The 12,957-nt window shown below is 38.0% G+C and overlaps 1 protein-coding gene across 1 annotated transcript in view; it reads left to right on the forward strand.

Annotated features, from left to right (window-relative positions):
• TENM3 (teneurin transmembrane protein 3) overlaps nt 1–12,957 on the forward strand; it is a 692,061-nt gene that overhangs the window by 625,261 nt on the left and 53,843 nt on the right. Inside the window, exons 19-21 of the mRNA XM_053975063.1 lie at nt 7,241–7,457; nt 8,500–8,619; nt 9,020–9,281. Coding sequence (XP_053831038.1) covers nt 7,241–7,457; nt 8,500–8,619; nt 9,020–9,281 — 599 coding nt within the window. The remainder of the gene's footprint in view (nt 1–7,240; nt 7,458–8,499; nt 8,620–9,019; nt 9,282–12,957) is intronic.

Consider the following 12,957-nt stretch of genomic DNA (forward strand, 5'->3'; position numbering starts at 1 on the left):
GGGGAAAAAAGGAAGGAGTTCAAAATTTCAGTGACCTCACAAGGAAATAGTCCCAAGAGAATAGGCTGAACTGGAAGTTCACATTTTGAACTATGATGCAATTGCTGGAAACAATTTGTTACCCAGCCTACAGAGATCTTATCTCTCTATAGCATTTGAATGTTCACATAACTGACAGGATGCTCCCAGAAGTCTTTCTTTTTTTTTTTTTTTTTTTTGGCTTACTTTTCTGTAGTCTGTCATTCAGGTGACAGGTAACAATCTGTGGTGAGATGCAGGCAGGACTGCTAACCTAAGGAATCAATCTGTGATTATTGTTGTAGTCTAGGGAAGCTAGAGGGGCTGTGACTTAGCATGATTCCAGAATCACATAAAAAAACTCACAAAAACAAGATTCAATGTGAATGCAGTCCAGTATTAGATCAGCATAATGCTTTTATTGTCTGTCTTTCTTCCCCTTCTCTCATCAATTCTTTTTGCTTAACACCTTCAGATTCAGAGAAGAGATAAAAACTCCATTAGGGCCTCTGGATGATGATAAAGTCATCTGAGACTTTGTCTTTCCTTTTAGACTGCATATGCCTCTGCAATTGCTGGTTGACTCTTTGCTCTCATATCCTTTCTGCAGCTTGAGATCTTAGACATCACAAACCATAAATAACAGCAGCATTTACTTCCTGAGGAAAATAAGTAATATGGTTAAAACTGTGCTCCTGTTTATTACTCTACACATCATTTGGCTTGTCATCCTTCTCCATTACGTATTACATTTTTTGAGGCAGTTTTCCATACTTAGGGGCCTAAACAGTCTGGCCCAAATTCCAGCAGAAATGTGCTTGTTTGGGGAATTAAGTTCAAGTGGGCCAAGGAATTACAATATAATGAAAAAAGAGAAACCTGCAAACATGAAGAGAGACAAATCAAGGAGAAGGAGAAACTAGGTGGAAGCATAAAAAAAAACTGGAGAAAAAAATAGATTATGTAGGGGGAGAAAAAGGGAAAATACATTAAAAGTCCTATGGTAGACTAAAACAGAATCAGTAAGTGTTAAAGATCATATAAGGATGTGACAAATGACAGCAGGAGTCAGGAGCAGGTAATGGAGCAGTAGGAGGAAGAAGAGCAAGGTGAACAGGAATGCATGTAAATGGAACAAGAGAAAAGAAGTTGCTCCTTCAGACTGAAAACAATAATAGCTTTTGGGGGGGCAAGATGAACAAGGAATTGAAGCAAAACAATCTAACAGGATGACTTAAAGAAGGAAGAATGATTTTGAGGAAAAATAGCTAATGCTGATATTTTGTTGCTTTTTTCTCTCTCTTTTTTCCTTTTTCCATATTGTCTTTATGGACATCATTATGCAGCTATGCATGAGAAATGGGGTGTCCAAGTACTTGTTTTGCTGTGATCAGCCTGTATAATGCTATTTGTCAATGGCATTTCTCTTACTTTAATTTATATACTTCAATACAGTGCATATTCACTTCAGTCTTTGACTGTGGCTGAGGAGAAGGGTTAAAATTTTACAAATCAAATTAAAAATGGAAGTATCCCTAACAAAACTAGGGAAAGAAAGTCTCCTTTGTAAGCTACCTGGAAAGAGAAGAACTATTACTTTCTTTTCCTGCAATCAACCTACTAATCTCCAAGCAAGCCATTAAAATTTCAGACAGCTGCAGGGAATGGCACAAGTATTCTTCTGCTGTATTTGTTTATCATGGGAGATTAGGTTATCTGAGCACTTGTGCTGAATTTATAGTATGACTGTGGGTAGTGTGATCTACATCTCACTAGGCTCAGTGGTTATATAATTAAAGTTATCTCAGTTCTTGTCTGTTTGATATGCTGTGGTTGGTGTTTATGCTTTATCCTACTCTGGGTAGAATATATTTCATATATTAATATGAGCACAGTTCATTAATAAAAGTGTCTGCTGTTCCTTTGATTCTTAGCTCTTTCTGGGACTGATTATTCAAATTCTGTGAACATGAGCATCCTCAGGATCCCAATGGAAATACTCTCCATAGGAAATCCTAATGGCATCAAGGCATACCTGAGTATTTTCCCTTCTAGATATTATTGACTTATGATGGGATGATTATTGCTTATCTTCCTTTTAATACAGATTTTTCAGAGTCTTGGAAATAATTTCTGTTCTCTTTAAGGCTCACTGTTTATTTTCCCCTGTGTTTGACTGGATTTTTCTTTACATTTTAGCAGCCCACAAGGAAAGTGTGTGCATCAAGCAGATCTTAGCCTGAATTAAACTCCTAATGACTTTGTGAGGAGAGGGAAGTCAGAGTTGTCTGTGGGTGGAATAAGCCTAACTTCTTGGGGAAAAAAGGTGTCACTATTATACTTCAACAAAGTGGGCCATGCTTTGTTATCACTGTAGGAAGATTAAGAAACAGGAAGAGTTGCTGTTTACTCTTTAGTTTAGGTGGATCCTTATTGAAGTGGATTCCTTAGTTAAGTTTGCTTTTTATTAGCTCCTATCCAATCATTTAGAGTAGTTACAGGTTTCCACGAACAAGATTTAAGGGAACATTAATGTTCTTTCTTTGCTGAAATGAAAATAAATACTGTTATAAAGCAAAGCATACTTAACACTACTGTATTTTTTTGATTACTTGCATCACCTAGGACAGCCTCTTTCTGGCAGATGTCACAGGATAGTACAAATTCAGCTTAAAGATTGCCTAAACCAGGGCCTCTTCTCTGATAGTGGCTAATAGCTGTTGCTTAGCAAAACATTATAATAGGGTAGAGGTGAACTTACATTTTCTTTTGTATGCTAACAGGCTGCGAATTAAATGCAGAATGTTTAGAATAGCAGAAGAGTTGCTAAGTGCAAAGATAACCCAAGCTAAGGAAATCTCAGGAAGTATCTACTTGAACTAGGAGTGATACAGTGGCATGCTCAGGTTCTCTGGCTTGTGCTCTGACACTTCCCATTATTCTTCAGCTTTTTGATTGCATCTATGGTGGCTGGTGAATGCCAAGTTCATATATCATGGGACTTATCTACAGTGCCACCAAGATTTCTTTCTGGAGTGAGAACTCATTTGGAGCCCCACATGTCATATTTTAGGCTTCATTCAACAGCAAAGCTGAATTTCAGTCCTTGCACACTGTTCAGGAATAAACCAAGGGCTGTTTCTGCTTTTCTGGCTTTTCTGACCAGCTGTTCCTACAAGCAGTCATTTTGATGTCTATGATTGAGTCCATTCATTATAGCCTGTTGCAAAACCGAGGTACGTAAGGGTAACTGAGATTTGGTTATACAGTTTTCTTTCCTTTCCTGTCTCTTGCCTTAGGTTGCCAGTCACCAAAACTGTCCTGGTAGAATGGCCAGCATCATAGTTCCAAAACTATATTCTTCCTATGTAGGCACTGAATTTCACTCTATGGAGATTTTTGTTGCCTAAATATATAATCAACTATAATCAACAACAACTAAGAATAGGATTTATGTAGGTCCTTGACTACCATGTCCCCTTGACACCGGCAGATCTTTTTGTCCAGGAGTTACTTTGTCCCTCTACTTTTCTTCCTTCCAGCAGTTTTATTCTATTCAAAAGCAAGCAGTCCCACTGATACACCTTATTTTTTAGACATGCATTGTGGGGATCCTCTGTCTTGACTCCTCTCATTTAATCACGTAACGAGAGCGTGGAGAAGAGAAAGGTTGGGTTGAAAGTGACCTTAAAGATCATCTAGTTCCAATCCCCCTGCCATGAACAGGAACACCTTGCAGTACACCACATTGCTAAAAACACCATCCATCCTGGTGTTAAATACTCCCAGGGAGGGTGAATCCACAACTTCTCTGGGCAACCTGTTCCAGTGTCTCACCTCCCTCACAGTAAACAATTTCTTCCTTATATCTAATCTAAACATGCCCTCTTTCAGTTTAAAGCCATTCCTCCTTGCCCATCACCATCTGCCCTTGGCAAAAGTCCCTCTCCAGGTCTTGCAGGCCCTCTTCTGGTCCTTGGAGGATGCTACAAGGTCTCCTTGGAGCTTTCTCTTCTTCAGGCTGAACAACCCCAAGTTTGCTCAGCCTGTCATCATAGGAAAGGTGCTGCATCCCCCAGTCATCTTCCTGGCCTCCTCTGGACTCACTTTAACAGGTCCATGTCCTTCTTATACTGAGGGCCCCACAGCTGGACACAGAACTCTGGGTGGGGTCTCACGAGAGCAGAGTTGTGATGGTTTTATGAATCTCTTCAAATAAGCAATTTTATCAACAGTCCATGCTCCACTGCAATTCAATGCATTTTGCAAAAACGGGAAAATAACATTAGTCAAGATTTTTACAGCTTTTGAGGAAGAAAACAATAAAGTAGTCATTACATCTCTAGTATACAGAACCACTTACATCTAGAACAAGAAATTATAAATAGCCTTCTGAGACTGATAATGACTGTCCAGCTGCCTGTAGGAGTTTCTATTTTCTTTATAATTTCACTGTCATATTTGAGTGATATAACTGACAAGGCATGGTTGAGCTAAGTCTCATATTTTTCAGGCTAAACAAAATTCATCAATAATTTTGCAGAGCCATTTCAGAAAGGAAATTTTACTGTGCTTCACAAAGTGCAGTAGAGTACTTGACTTAGTGGTACTAGATAGCTCTAGCCACGTAAGTACAGAGAAAGAATGAAAAATGTTTTCTCAAGTTATAAGGAGCCAGATTCATAACCATCCGTCACTCGCCTGGGCAAGTTACTGATAAACTCCACAGGAAAATAACAAACAGCATATCCCTGTATCTTGGCTGGTGAAAATGAGATTCTTTCTCTGATTGATGTTAGTGGAGAGGCTTGTAAAAATGCATTTCCAGCTGATTAGTTCAGAAGGTGTCAATCTCATGCAGTTTTATGACCTGCAGACTATACTCCAGATGTACATTTGCTTTTTATAAACTAACAAAGATGAATGGAGAAATTTGAGCATTTCTTTGGCAGCTGCACCAGATATTGCATGGGGGACCATTCAGATAAATAAAACCCCAAAAATATTCTTTTAACCATCAATACCCCCAGCTTTGACACTGATCCAGGCTTCTGGAGTTAAAACCAACAAGGGAGGTCAGTACTTCAGCTAGGAAAGGGTTTCATATTTTACAAAAATGAGACTAGAAAATCACAAGAGTCACAGCCTATTTGAGGTTGAAAAGGCCTCTGGAAACTATCCAGTCCCCTCCCCTGCTCAAAGCCAGATTAGCTAGAGCAGGTTGCTCAGATATGTACCCAGTTGGGTTTTGAATGTCTCCAAGGATGAAGGCTTCACAACTTCCCTGAGCAACTTGTTGCAGTATCCAGCCACTTTCACAATAAAAAACATTTTTCTGCTGTTTAGACCAAATTGCCTGTGTTGCAGTCTGTGTCCATTGCCTTTTTCCTCTTGCTGGACACCACAGGAAGGTGCCTTTTTTACACCCTCCCTTCAGGTATGTGCAGGTGTTGATGAGATCCCTCCCAAGTTTTCTCTTCTCCAGGCTCTGCAGTCTCAACTCTCTCAGGCTTTCCATGTAGGAGAGATGTGTCAAACCCTTAACAGTCTTCATGGCCCTTCACTGAGCTTTCTCTAGTATGTTCATGTCTCTTGTACCAGAAAGCCCAGCCTGCACAGAGCTGTGTGCTCCTAACACCCAGGATGGTGTTGGCACCTTCTTTGCTGCAAGGGCATGTTGCTCATGTTAATTTTGTGTCCATCAAGACTCCCAAGGTCTTCTCCACAAAGCTGTGTTATGGTGCAGGAGGTTGTTCCTCCTCAGGTGCAGGACTTTGCACTTCTCATGTGGAAACTTCACGTGGTTCCTGTCAGCCCATTTTTCCAGCCTGTCAGTGTCTAGCTGAACGGCAATGTGACCCTCTGGCATATATTCATCCCAGAAAAAATCAGTGCTCTTTCTTGTCTTTGAAAAATGTTTAAAGTTTTATATACTTAATGACGCTTTTTTCAGCCCTTTTATTTTCCCTGAACTGATTTCAAAGTCAGGCAAGTTAAATAAGAATTTTAGATGTGCAAAGGAACAGAAATCCCACTCCTTTACTATTTTGCCAGTCCTCTAACTTATCCACATAGCACAGCAATACTTAGAAGAATACCTTTAGAAGATCTCTGTTTACTTGCAGTCTTTCAACATATGATTGAACAAAAATGCATGATATTTTTCCCTTCAGAAAGAAGATTTACTCTAAAGGCAGATTCTTTTGTGAGACAAGCAGTCATGGGTTTCCTCTGAGTGCTGCACTGGTATATTTTTCAGTTCAGTGCAGCAAGCAAGCTCCCTCTCTAATCTAAATGGAATAATAAAATGTTTGAGCTATTTCAGTCTTGCTGTTCTTTTGGGGAAACAATTATCAGCTCTGTGATACCAGATTACATTCATGTAGAAATTTTCTGTAGCTGACATTTCCAGGCTCATTTTCCTTATGACTTTACTTACAGCAAATTAGTAGTTATCAATTTGATCTTGATTTTAGTCTTTGATCAAATTAGATTTCCAGGGATGTGACAGATCTAATGTTCCACATATGGGAATATTTCAGCACATAAGCATAAAAGCACTCATGTGTTTAAATCTTGTTTATACTGGCCAGCATTTCCCATCCGTTTATTCGGAATAAAATCTATATGTTAAATACAGATTTTGTTCTCTCATACGTTTTCATGTAAAAAACTTGTGGAAATTGCCTTGCCACTAGCAACAAAATCTTCCTGCCAAGGTATAAAGGAATCCACCTTGATACATGTTGTGAAATATTTAAAGCTACTTGCAGCATAGATATTACTAACAGAACTTGAGGAAAACAGCAGAGTGGGAGTTACTTGTTTCTTTTCTATAGCAAGTCAAATAACCTCACATAAAAGCTAATTAGATCCACCTAAAATGTTTAATATTTATAAGTTAACAGTGTATGCAGAGCCTGAGTGCCTTCATTTTCTGGTTTGTTCAACATGTTTTTAGGAAAGTATTGAATAAATAGGTTCATTTTTACATGATATTGAGTATACTGAATATATTCAGCTTGCATGGATTTCTGTGGGAGTTTAAGAACTCAGTGGAAACAAACTCTCTTTCTTTAATTGAAAGTGAATTCATTAAAATCTTAATTATGAATATTCTTTCATACTACATAATTTTTTTCATCTCCCTGCTGGCTGGCTCATTCCAATGCACAGGGGCAGGAGGAAGAGTTTGTTCATTTGTGTGACTTTCTGCCAACAGATGGGCTAGTTGACTGTATGGATCCTGACTGCTGTTTGCAGAGTTCTTGCCAAAACCAGCCTTATTGTCGTGGACTGCCTGATCCCCAAGATATCATCAGCCAAAGCCAACAGTCGCCATCTCAGCAAGCTGCCAAAGCGTTTTATGACCGGATCAGTTTCCTCATCGGAGCAGACAGCACCCATGTCATACCTGGGGAAAGCCCTTTCAACAAGAGGTGAGCGTGACTCGTCTTGTACTCATGAATACAGAAGAAACTGGGGAGTGTGAGTTTCATGTGAGGAGAAGATCTGCTATGACTGCAAATTTCTGGTGTGGATTTTGAGCAAAGACCTTTTCACTTAATATATCACATTGCTTGTTTTGTCTCATTTCCCACAAAATTCAATTTACCAGTGCCACTAGGTTACAGAAGGTACTTGCCATGCTTAGTATCTGTATTCTAACAGGGCACTTCATTAATGATTAAATAAATCTTTATTTAACCAGTTGATTTGGGCTAGCACAGTTGGAAATATATCAAAGCAATGAAAACACTTCAGAAGGAAAAGCAAAGCTGCACTTTTTAAACTGAGCTCACTAAATAATATAAATTATGAATTAATGTAATAGAACTGTTAAGTGCACGACAGTATAATTGCATAAACTATTTGACTGGTGCTCTATGAAGCAGTAATGACCTGAAAATAAGCCAGGAAGCAGGTGTCTGGGATCTCACTGAGTGAAAGAAGATGATTTACACTAGAACTACTGCGTTTGCAGTAATTTAACAGCATTAATGTGTTTGGGCACAGCAGTTGATTAAAAGTTGTTGCACCAATGTTCCTTATTGCTCTTTTAAATTTTGTATTTCATAGTCCCTGCAGTTTTACAGACTGCTTTGATACTAATTGAAAAGTACATTTTTCTTTAAGAGTCTGCCAGAAATATGACTTATAGTGAGAACATATAGAGTTTATAAGTTCTTAAAATTCTTCAGTTAATTTCTGGTCTTAGTAACACAGTACAGACAAAATAATCCAAAGTAAAATCAACAATACTGAAACAAAATTATTATCTGCGGATTCTAAGGCATTTGTTTATACAGTGTAAATTATGTGAACTTGTAAAAGGGTTAGAATCTGAGGAATGTTTTCTAAATGATAGTTGATAGCATATGGAGAGGGGTGGATGTGTGTGTGTTCACTCACTACCTTTTATTCATGCAAAAAGAACAAAAACCCCCAAACTTGTAATTTGATCCTGCGTCTTTTTCATAGTCTTGCATCTGTCATAAGAGGCCAAGTATTAACTGCTGATGGAACACCACTCATTGGAGTCAATGTTTCCTTCCTGCACTATCCAGACTATGGATATACAATCACTCGCCAGGACGGAATGTAAGTTCCTTTTGAAGCACTTATAAGTCATAAAGACAGCAAAGGTGTTACTGAAGAGCTGCTTGTAAAACTGAGATAATAAAATAACAGGAAAAAAAGACATTAGGAAACTGATTGACAGAAGTTGTACTTTTTGCATTCTTAAAATGTAAAACACGCTGATTATTATATACTTTACAAGTAGAAGGACTTGCTTAATTTAAACTCAGCATCCCAAATTCTCTGTTCTCTCCATGCAGTATAATGTAATGTAATTTAATTGATTTCTCCATTGTTCCCAGTAGAGCCATTCTGCACTCAGAGCAGTACAGTGGAATGAAGAATCAATCAGTAAAATAGAGGCTGTGGATGGCTTTGGGAATTTGCTGACTAGCTAGCCCTCTTGGGGGTTTTTCCCTAGGTTTGACTTGGTAGCGAATGGTGGTGCCTCTCTGACACTGGTGTTTGAGCGATCACCGTTCCTGACACAGTATCACACAGTATGGATTCCCTGGAATGTCTTTTATGTCATGGATACCCTTGTCATGAAGAAGGAAGAGAATGACATTCCCAGTTGTGATCTAAGCGGATTTGTAAGGCCAAACCCTGTTATCGTGTCATCGCCTTTATCCACTTTCTTCAGAATTTCTCCTGAAGATAGTCCCATCATCCCAGAGACACAGGTAAGGTGTGCTTCGAATAAACACAATTTTATCCCAGGCTAGTGTTCAGCAACCAGAATGAAAACCATGCACTGCTGTTCAAAAATAAGTAATTTTGAGTAAGTGCTAGGAATTTGCATCGTGTGATTAATTTCAGACCAATGTATTTATTCTGTGGGATGATTTTCAAAATTTAATCTGAAAATGGAAAGTAAGAAAGCTGTGTGTACAACAGGACATTCGTTTGCATAACTTAATTTACAGAATGTGTTTAGTGTTCAAGCACTGGCCCATAAAAAGGGTACACTATAGTACATTGGCCTTTTAGGATTGCCCTCTTGTTAGAAGTCACCCCAGAGACTGAAAACAAAAGGTGTTCTTCCACTGTGTCCTAAAGACACACACAGTTTGAATTATCTGTTTAGTCCTAAAAATAGCATGACACACAGATTTTTATAAAGTAAAAGAACTCTCTTCAACACTGAGGACAAGCCAGTGAGCTCGTGGTCTAATCACCTTCTTCAAAACTTGTAATAATGAAAGTAAGACTTGACATCCAAACCTTGATTTAAATGGAAAAAACTACAGATGAAATGGGAGGTTTTTTAAGTTTTTCCATGATAGGTGTATTAGATTCCTCCATCTCAAATAATAATCACTCATACAATGAATAGTCTCTTGACTCTTAAAGCATTTCAGTTGCATTTTAAGAAGTAGTATATGTCTTAGTGTTGATTTTCAAACTTTTCCTAGTGAAACAGTCCTCCTTCTGCCTCTTTGTCTCTCTCTCTTTTTCTTGCCCCTACTTCCACAATGTCATAATTACATAGAGCACTCTTTTTCACGTTCACTAAGAAATGTCCTTGCCTCTTCAAGAGAAACACAGAAAATGTATTCAAATGTTTTCATGCAGAGCTCTTAAGAAAAGAGCTAAATCATTAAGCAATTCATGGTAGGAGCAGGTTTAAAGGAAAGATGTAAGAAAATTACAACTAAACACTCATACAAATCGAGACTGTGCTAGGAAATTGTTGCTTTTATCCTCAGTATCATTTCTGTGCCTTTGATAGCTGCAAGTCAATTAAAAGAAAGTATTTGCAAAACAGAGTCCACTGAAAAAACAGCTCTGATTTACTTGTTTTGGCAACAGATGATAGCTTCAGTTCCTGAAATTATGGAAAATGGCTTAGCTAGATATAAATCAAGAGAAAAGTTATGATAGAAGAATGTCAGAAAATACCAATTAAAAAAAAAAAAAAACCTTGTAGTGTCTAGGTAAACAAGTTATTTCATGAGCAGTGGGACTAATGAGGTCTGGGTTCCTACTAATTCCCACCCACTGCTGTAATTCCATCTGTCTGTCACATCCAGTCCTTCCCCACAGGCTGCATTCAGCCTTTTCTTCTTTCTCATGGGAGTCCCAGATTGACTACTTCTTCCCTACCGGAGCCCTGTTTTTTTACAAACATAAAGGAACTGAATTATCTTTAGAGATTTCTATTGTTACTTAAATTGTGATTGAAATTGTCTACCAGGCTCAAAATTTGTGAGGTGGGAGGCCTGATAGGCAGGACCGTTGGGTCAAGTTCTTTCCCTAGGAAACCAGCTGGAAGGAAGATACTCTCAGTGGATTGTAGGCAGTTGGTGCTGCTGGGTGATTTCTGATGAGGGAAAATGGTACTCTTGTTATGTATGCAAAAATCCAGTTTAATACTATGTAAGAAAACATTAAGCAGTGTTTTCTTCTATATTCTTTGCTTATCTCACACATAAATTTCCCACACATAATTTTCTGCTTCAGCAAGTGGGAGCTGCACAACTGTGACTGGCATGTACCCCTTCAGGTCAGGTTCCCCTCAGAAATGCATAATGCTCATCAATCTGTCACCCAAAAAAATCACTCCTCTCATAAAAGATGGGCAGAACCAGGTGCTATTCAAAACTGTATGTTCAGCTCCAGAGGAACTGCTGCTGATCTTTTCTTATAAAAAGGGGCAATGCCAGTTTAAAGTCTGTGAGCCTGGAGGAAAGCACAGAGAAATAAGTCATTCCCCATGTTCTTGCAGTCAGTATTAGGCACCCTGTTCATGTGCTCTGACAGCACTCACTATCACGTACTGCAGGAGAAAATGATGAGCTGCTGTAATCATCATCCCTTGAAGTGCTTCATCATCCCTTGGAGATAATGTTTCCAAGAGTGTACTTAGTGGCTTATGAATCCCAAATTGATCAGAGGGGGAATTAAAGTCTGTGCCAAAGGAGCAGCATGAAAGAAAACTGGGAAAAAAAAAAAAAAAAAAAAGGGCAAGCAAGGGGAAAGAACAAACACAGTGGGTAAAGAGGTGATCACAGACCCAACAAATCATTACCCAAGAGGGTTGATAATAACATGTTAACTAAATTTGGACTGCTCAGACGTGATTTTATCTACTATTAATTGTAAGTTACCATGCTTTGCCTAGACTTAAGTAGCTGAGATTAATCGGTGTGGAACAAGGCAATAAACTGCATGCAAATGAGGGAGTTCAGGTTAAGCTGGAGCTGCTTTTATGTATTAGGTAATATTGTTACTCTCTTTTTCCTAATAATTTCCTAAAATGTCTGTTTTCCATATATTGCTATGGCAGAAGTCAATATGAATCACAGTGAGCAATTCTGAAACTGAGTATTTGGGGGTTTCCCTCTCCTAAACTTCTATTATCCACTGTTCCATGTGCTTCCAAGATGCCTTCTGCAGGTCCTGAGCTTCTTGTTTCCATCACTTCAAGTGTATGAGAGAATGAAAATTGGATGTTTTCCTTCAAATTATATATTCAAGGTTCTTCTCCTCAGAATCTCTCCCACTACTGGCAGTAATGTGGCAGAAGTTGGCAAAATTTATTTACCCAGAGGAATTTGGGATAAAATATGAGCCTCATTGACTTAATAAAAGTAATTATTGGTAGTTTCAGGGTGACTAGATTTTCAGCAAAGAAATTAACCTATTTTAACATTTAAACTAACAACATAATAGGATATCTAAAAATCTTAGTATGCTATGGATGCTGCACCCTAGTTTCATCTACCTAAAATCTTCAAAATTTCAGGTTCATACGGAGAAAAAAATGGAGATTATTTGTAGAACCGAATATCTCCATTTATATATCTCCTTCTTTTCCAGCACATTTTATGCTTTTCTTCTCTTTTGCTTTCTGTTTGACACTTTATACATACCTTTTTTCTTTATTCTGTTATAGATACATTTTTATATTTCTACATGTATGTGGCTTTTTCCTACCCCTTTTCTCTGTAGTACCCAAACCATGTTTTAAGTCTAGAAAAACCAAGTATTTTTACCCTTTTTATTTCTCCTTTATTTAAATGCTAATTTAAGAGCCTCAATTGTAGGGGAATGCTTTTTTTAAAAGGAAAACATTTTTTCTGTCTTGAAATGAGCAGTTTCAGCTTCTACTTAAAGTATAATTTTGGTACTTCTTAATTTCAGTCTTTATGTAATAGCAGCAGTTGCTAGTATCTAAAAATGCCATCTTTACCCCTCTCAAACCTAGATCATGTTACATTTTAATGCAGCAGCTCAGCTGTTATTTCTCAGCAAACAACCTTTTTCTGACACTAGGACTAAAGTTTGCACTCATTGGTGAAATTTGTCCTCAAATCCTCTATTGAATTTATTCAATTTGCCAAAAAAGAAAAAAAT

Source organism: Vidua macroura, chromosome 4 (genome assembly GCF_024509145.1).
Source record: "Vidua macroura isolate BioBank_ID:100142 chromosome 4, ASM2450914v1, whole genome shotgun sequence".
Classification (NCBI taxonomy): Eukaryota; Metazoa; Chordata; class Aves; order Passeriformes; family Viduidae; genus Vidua; species Vidua macroura.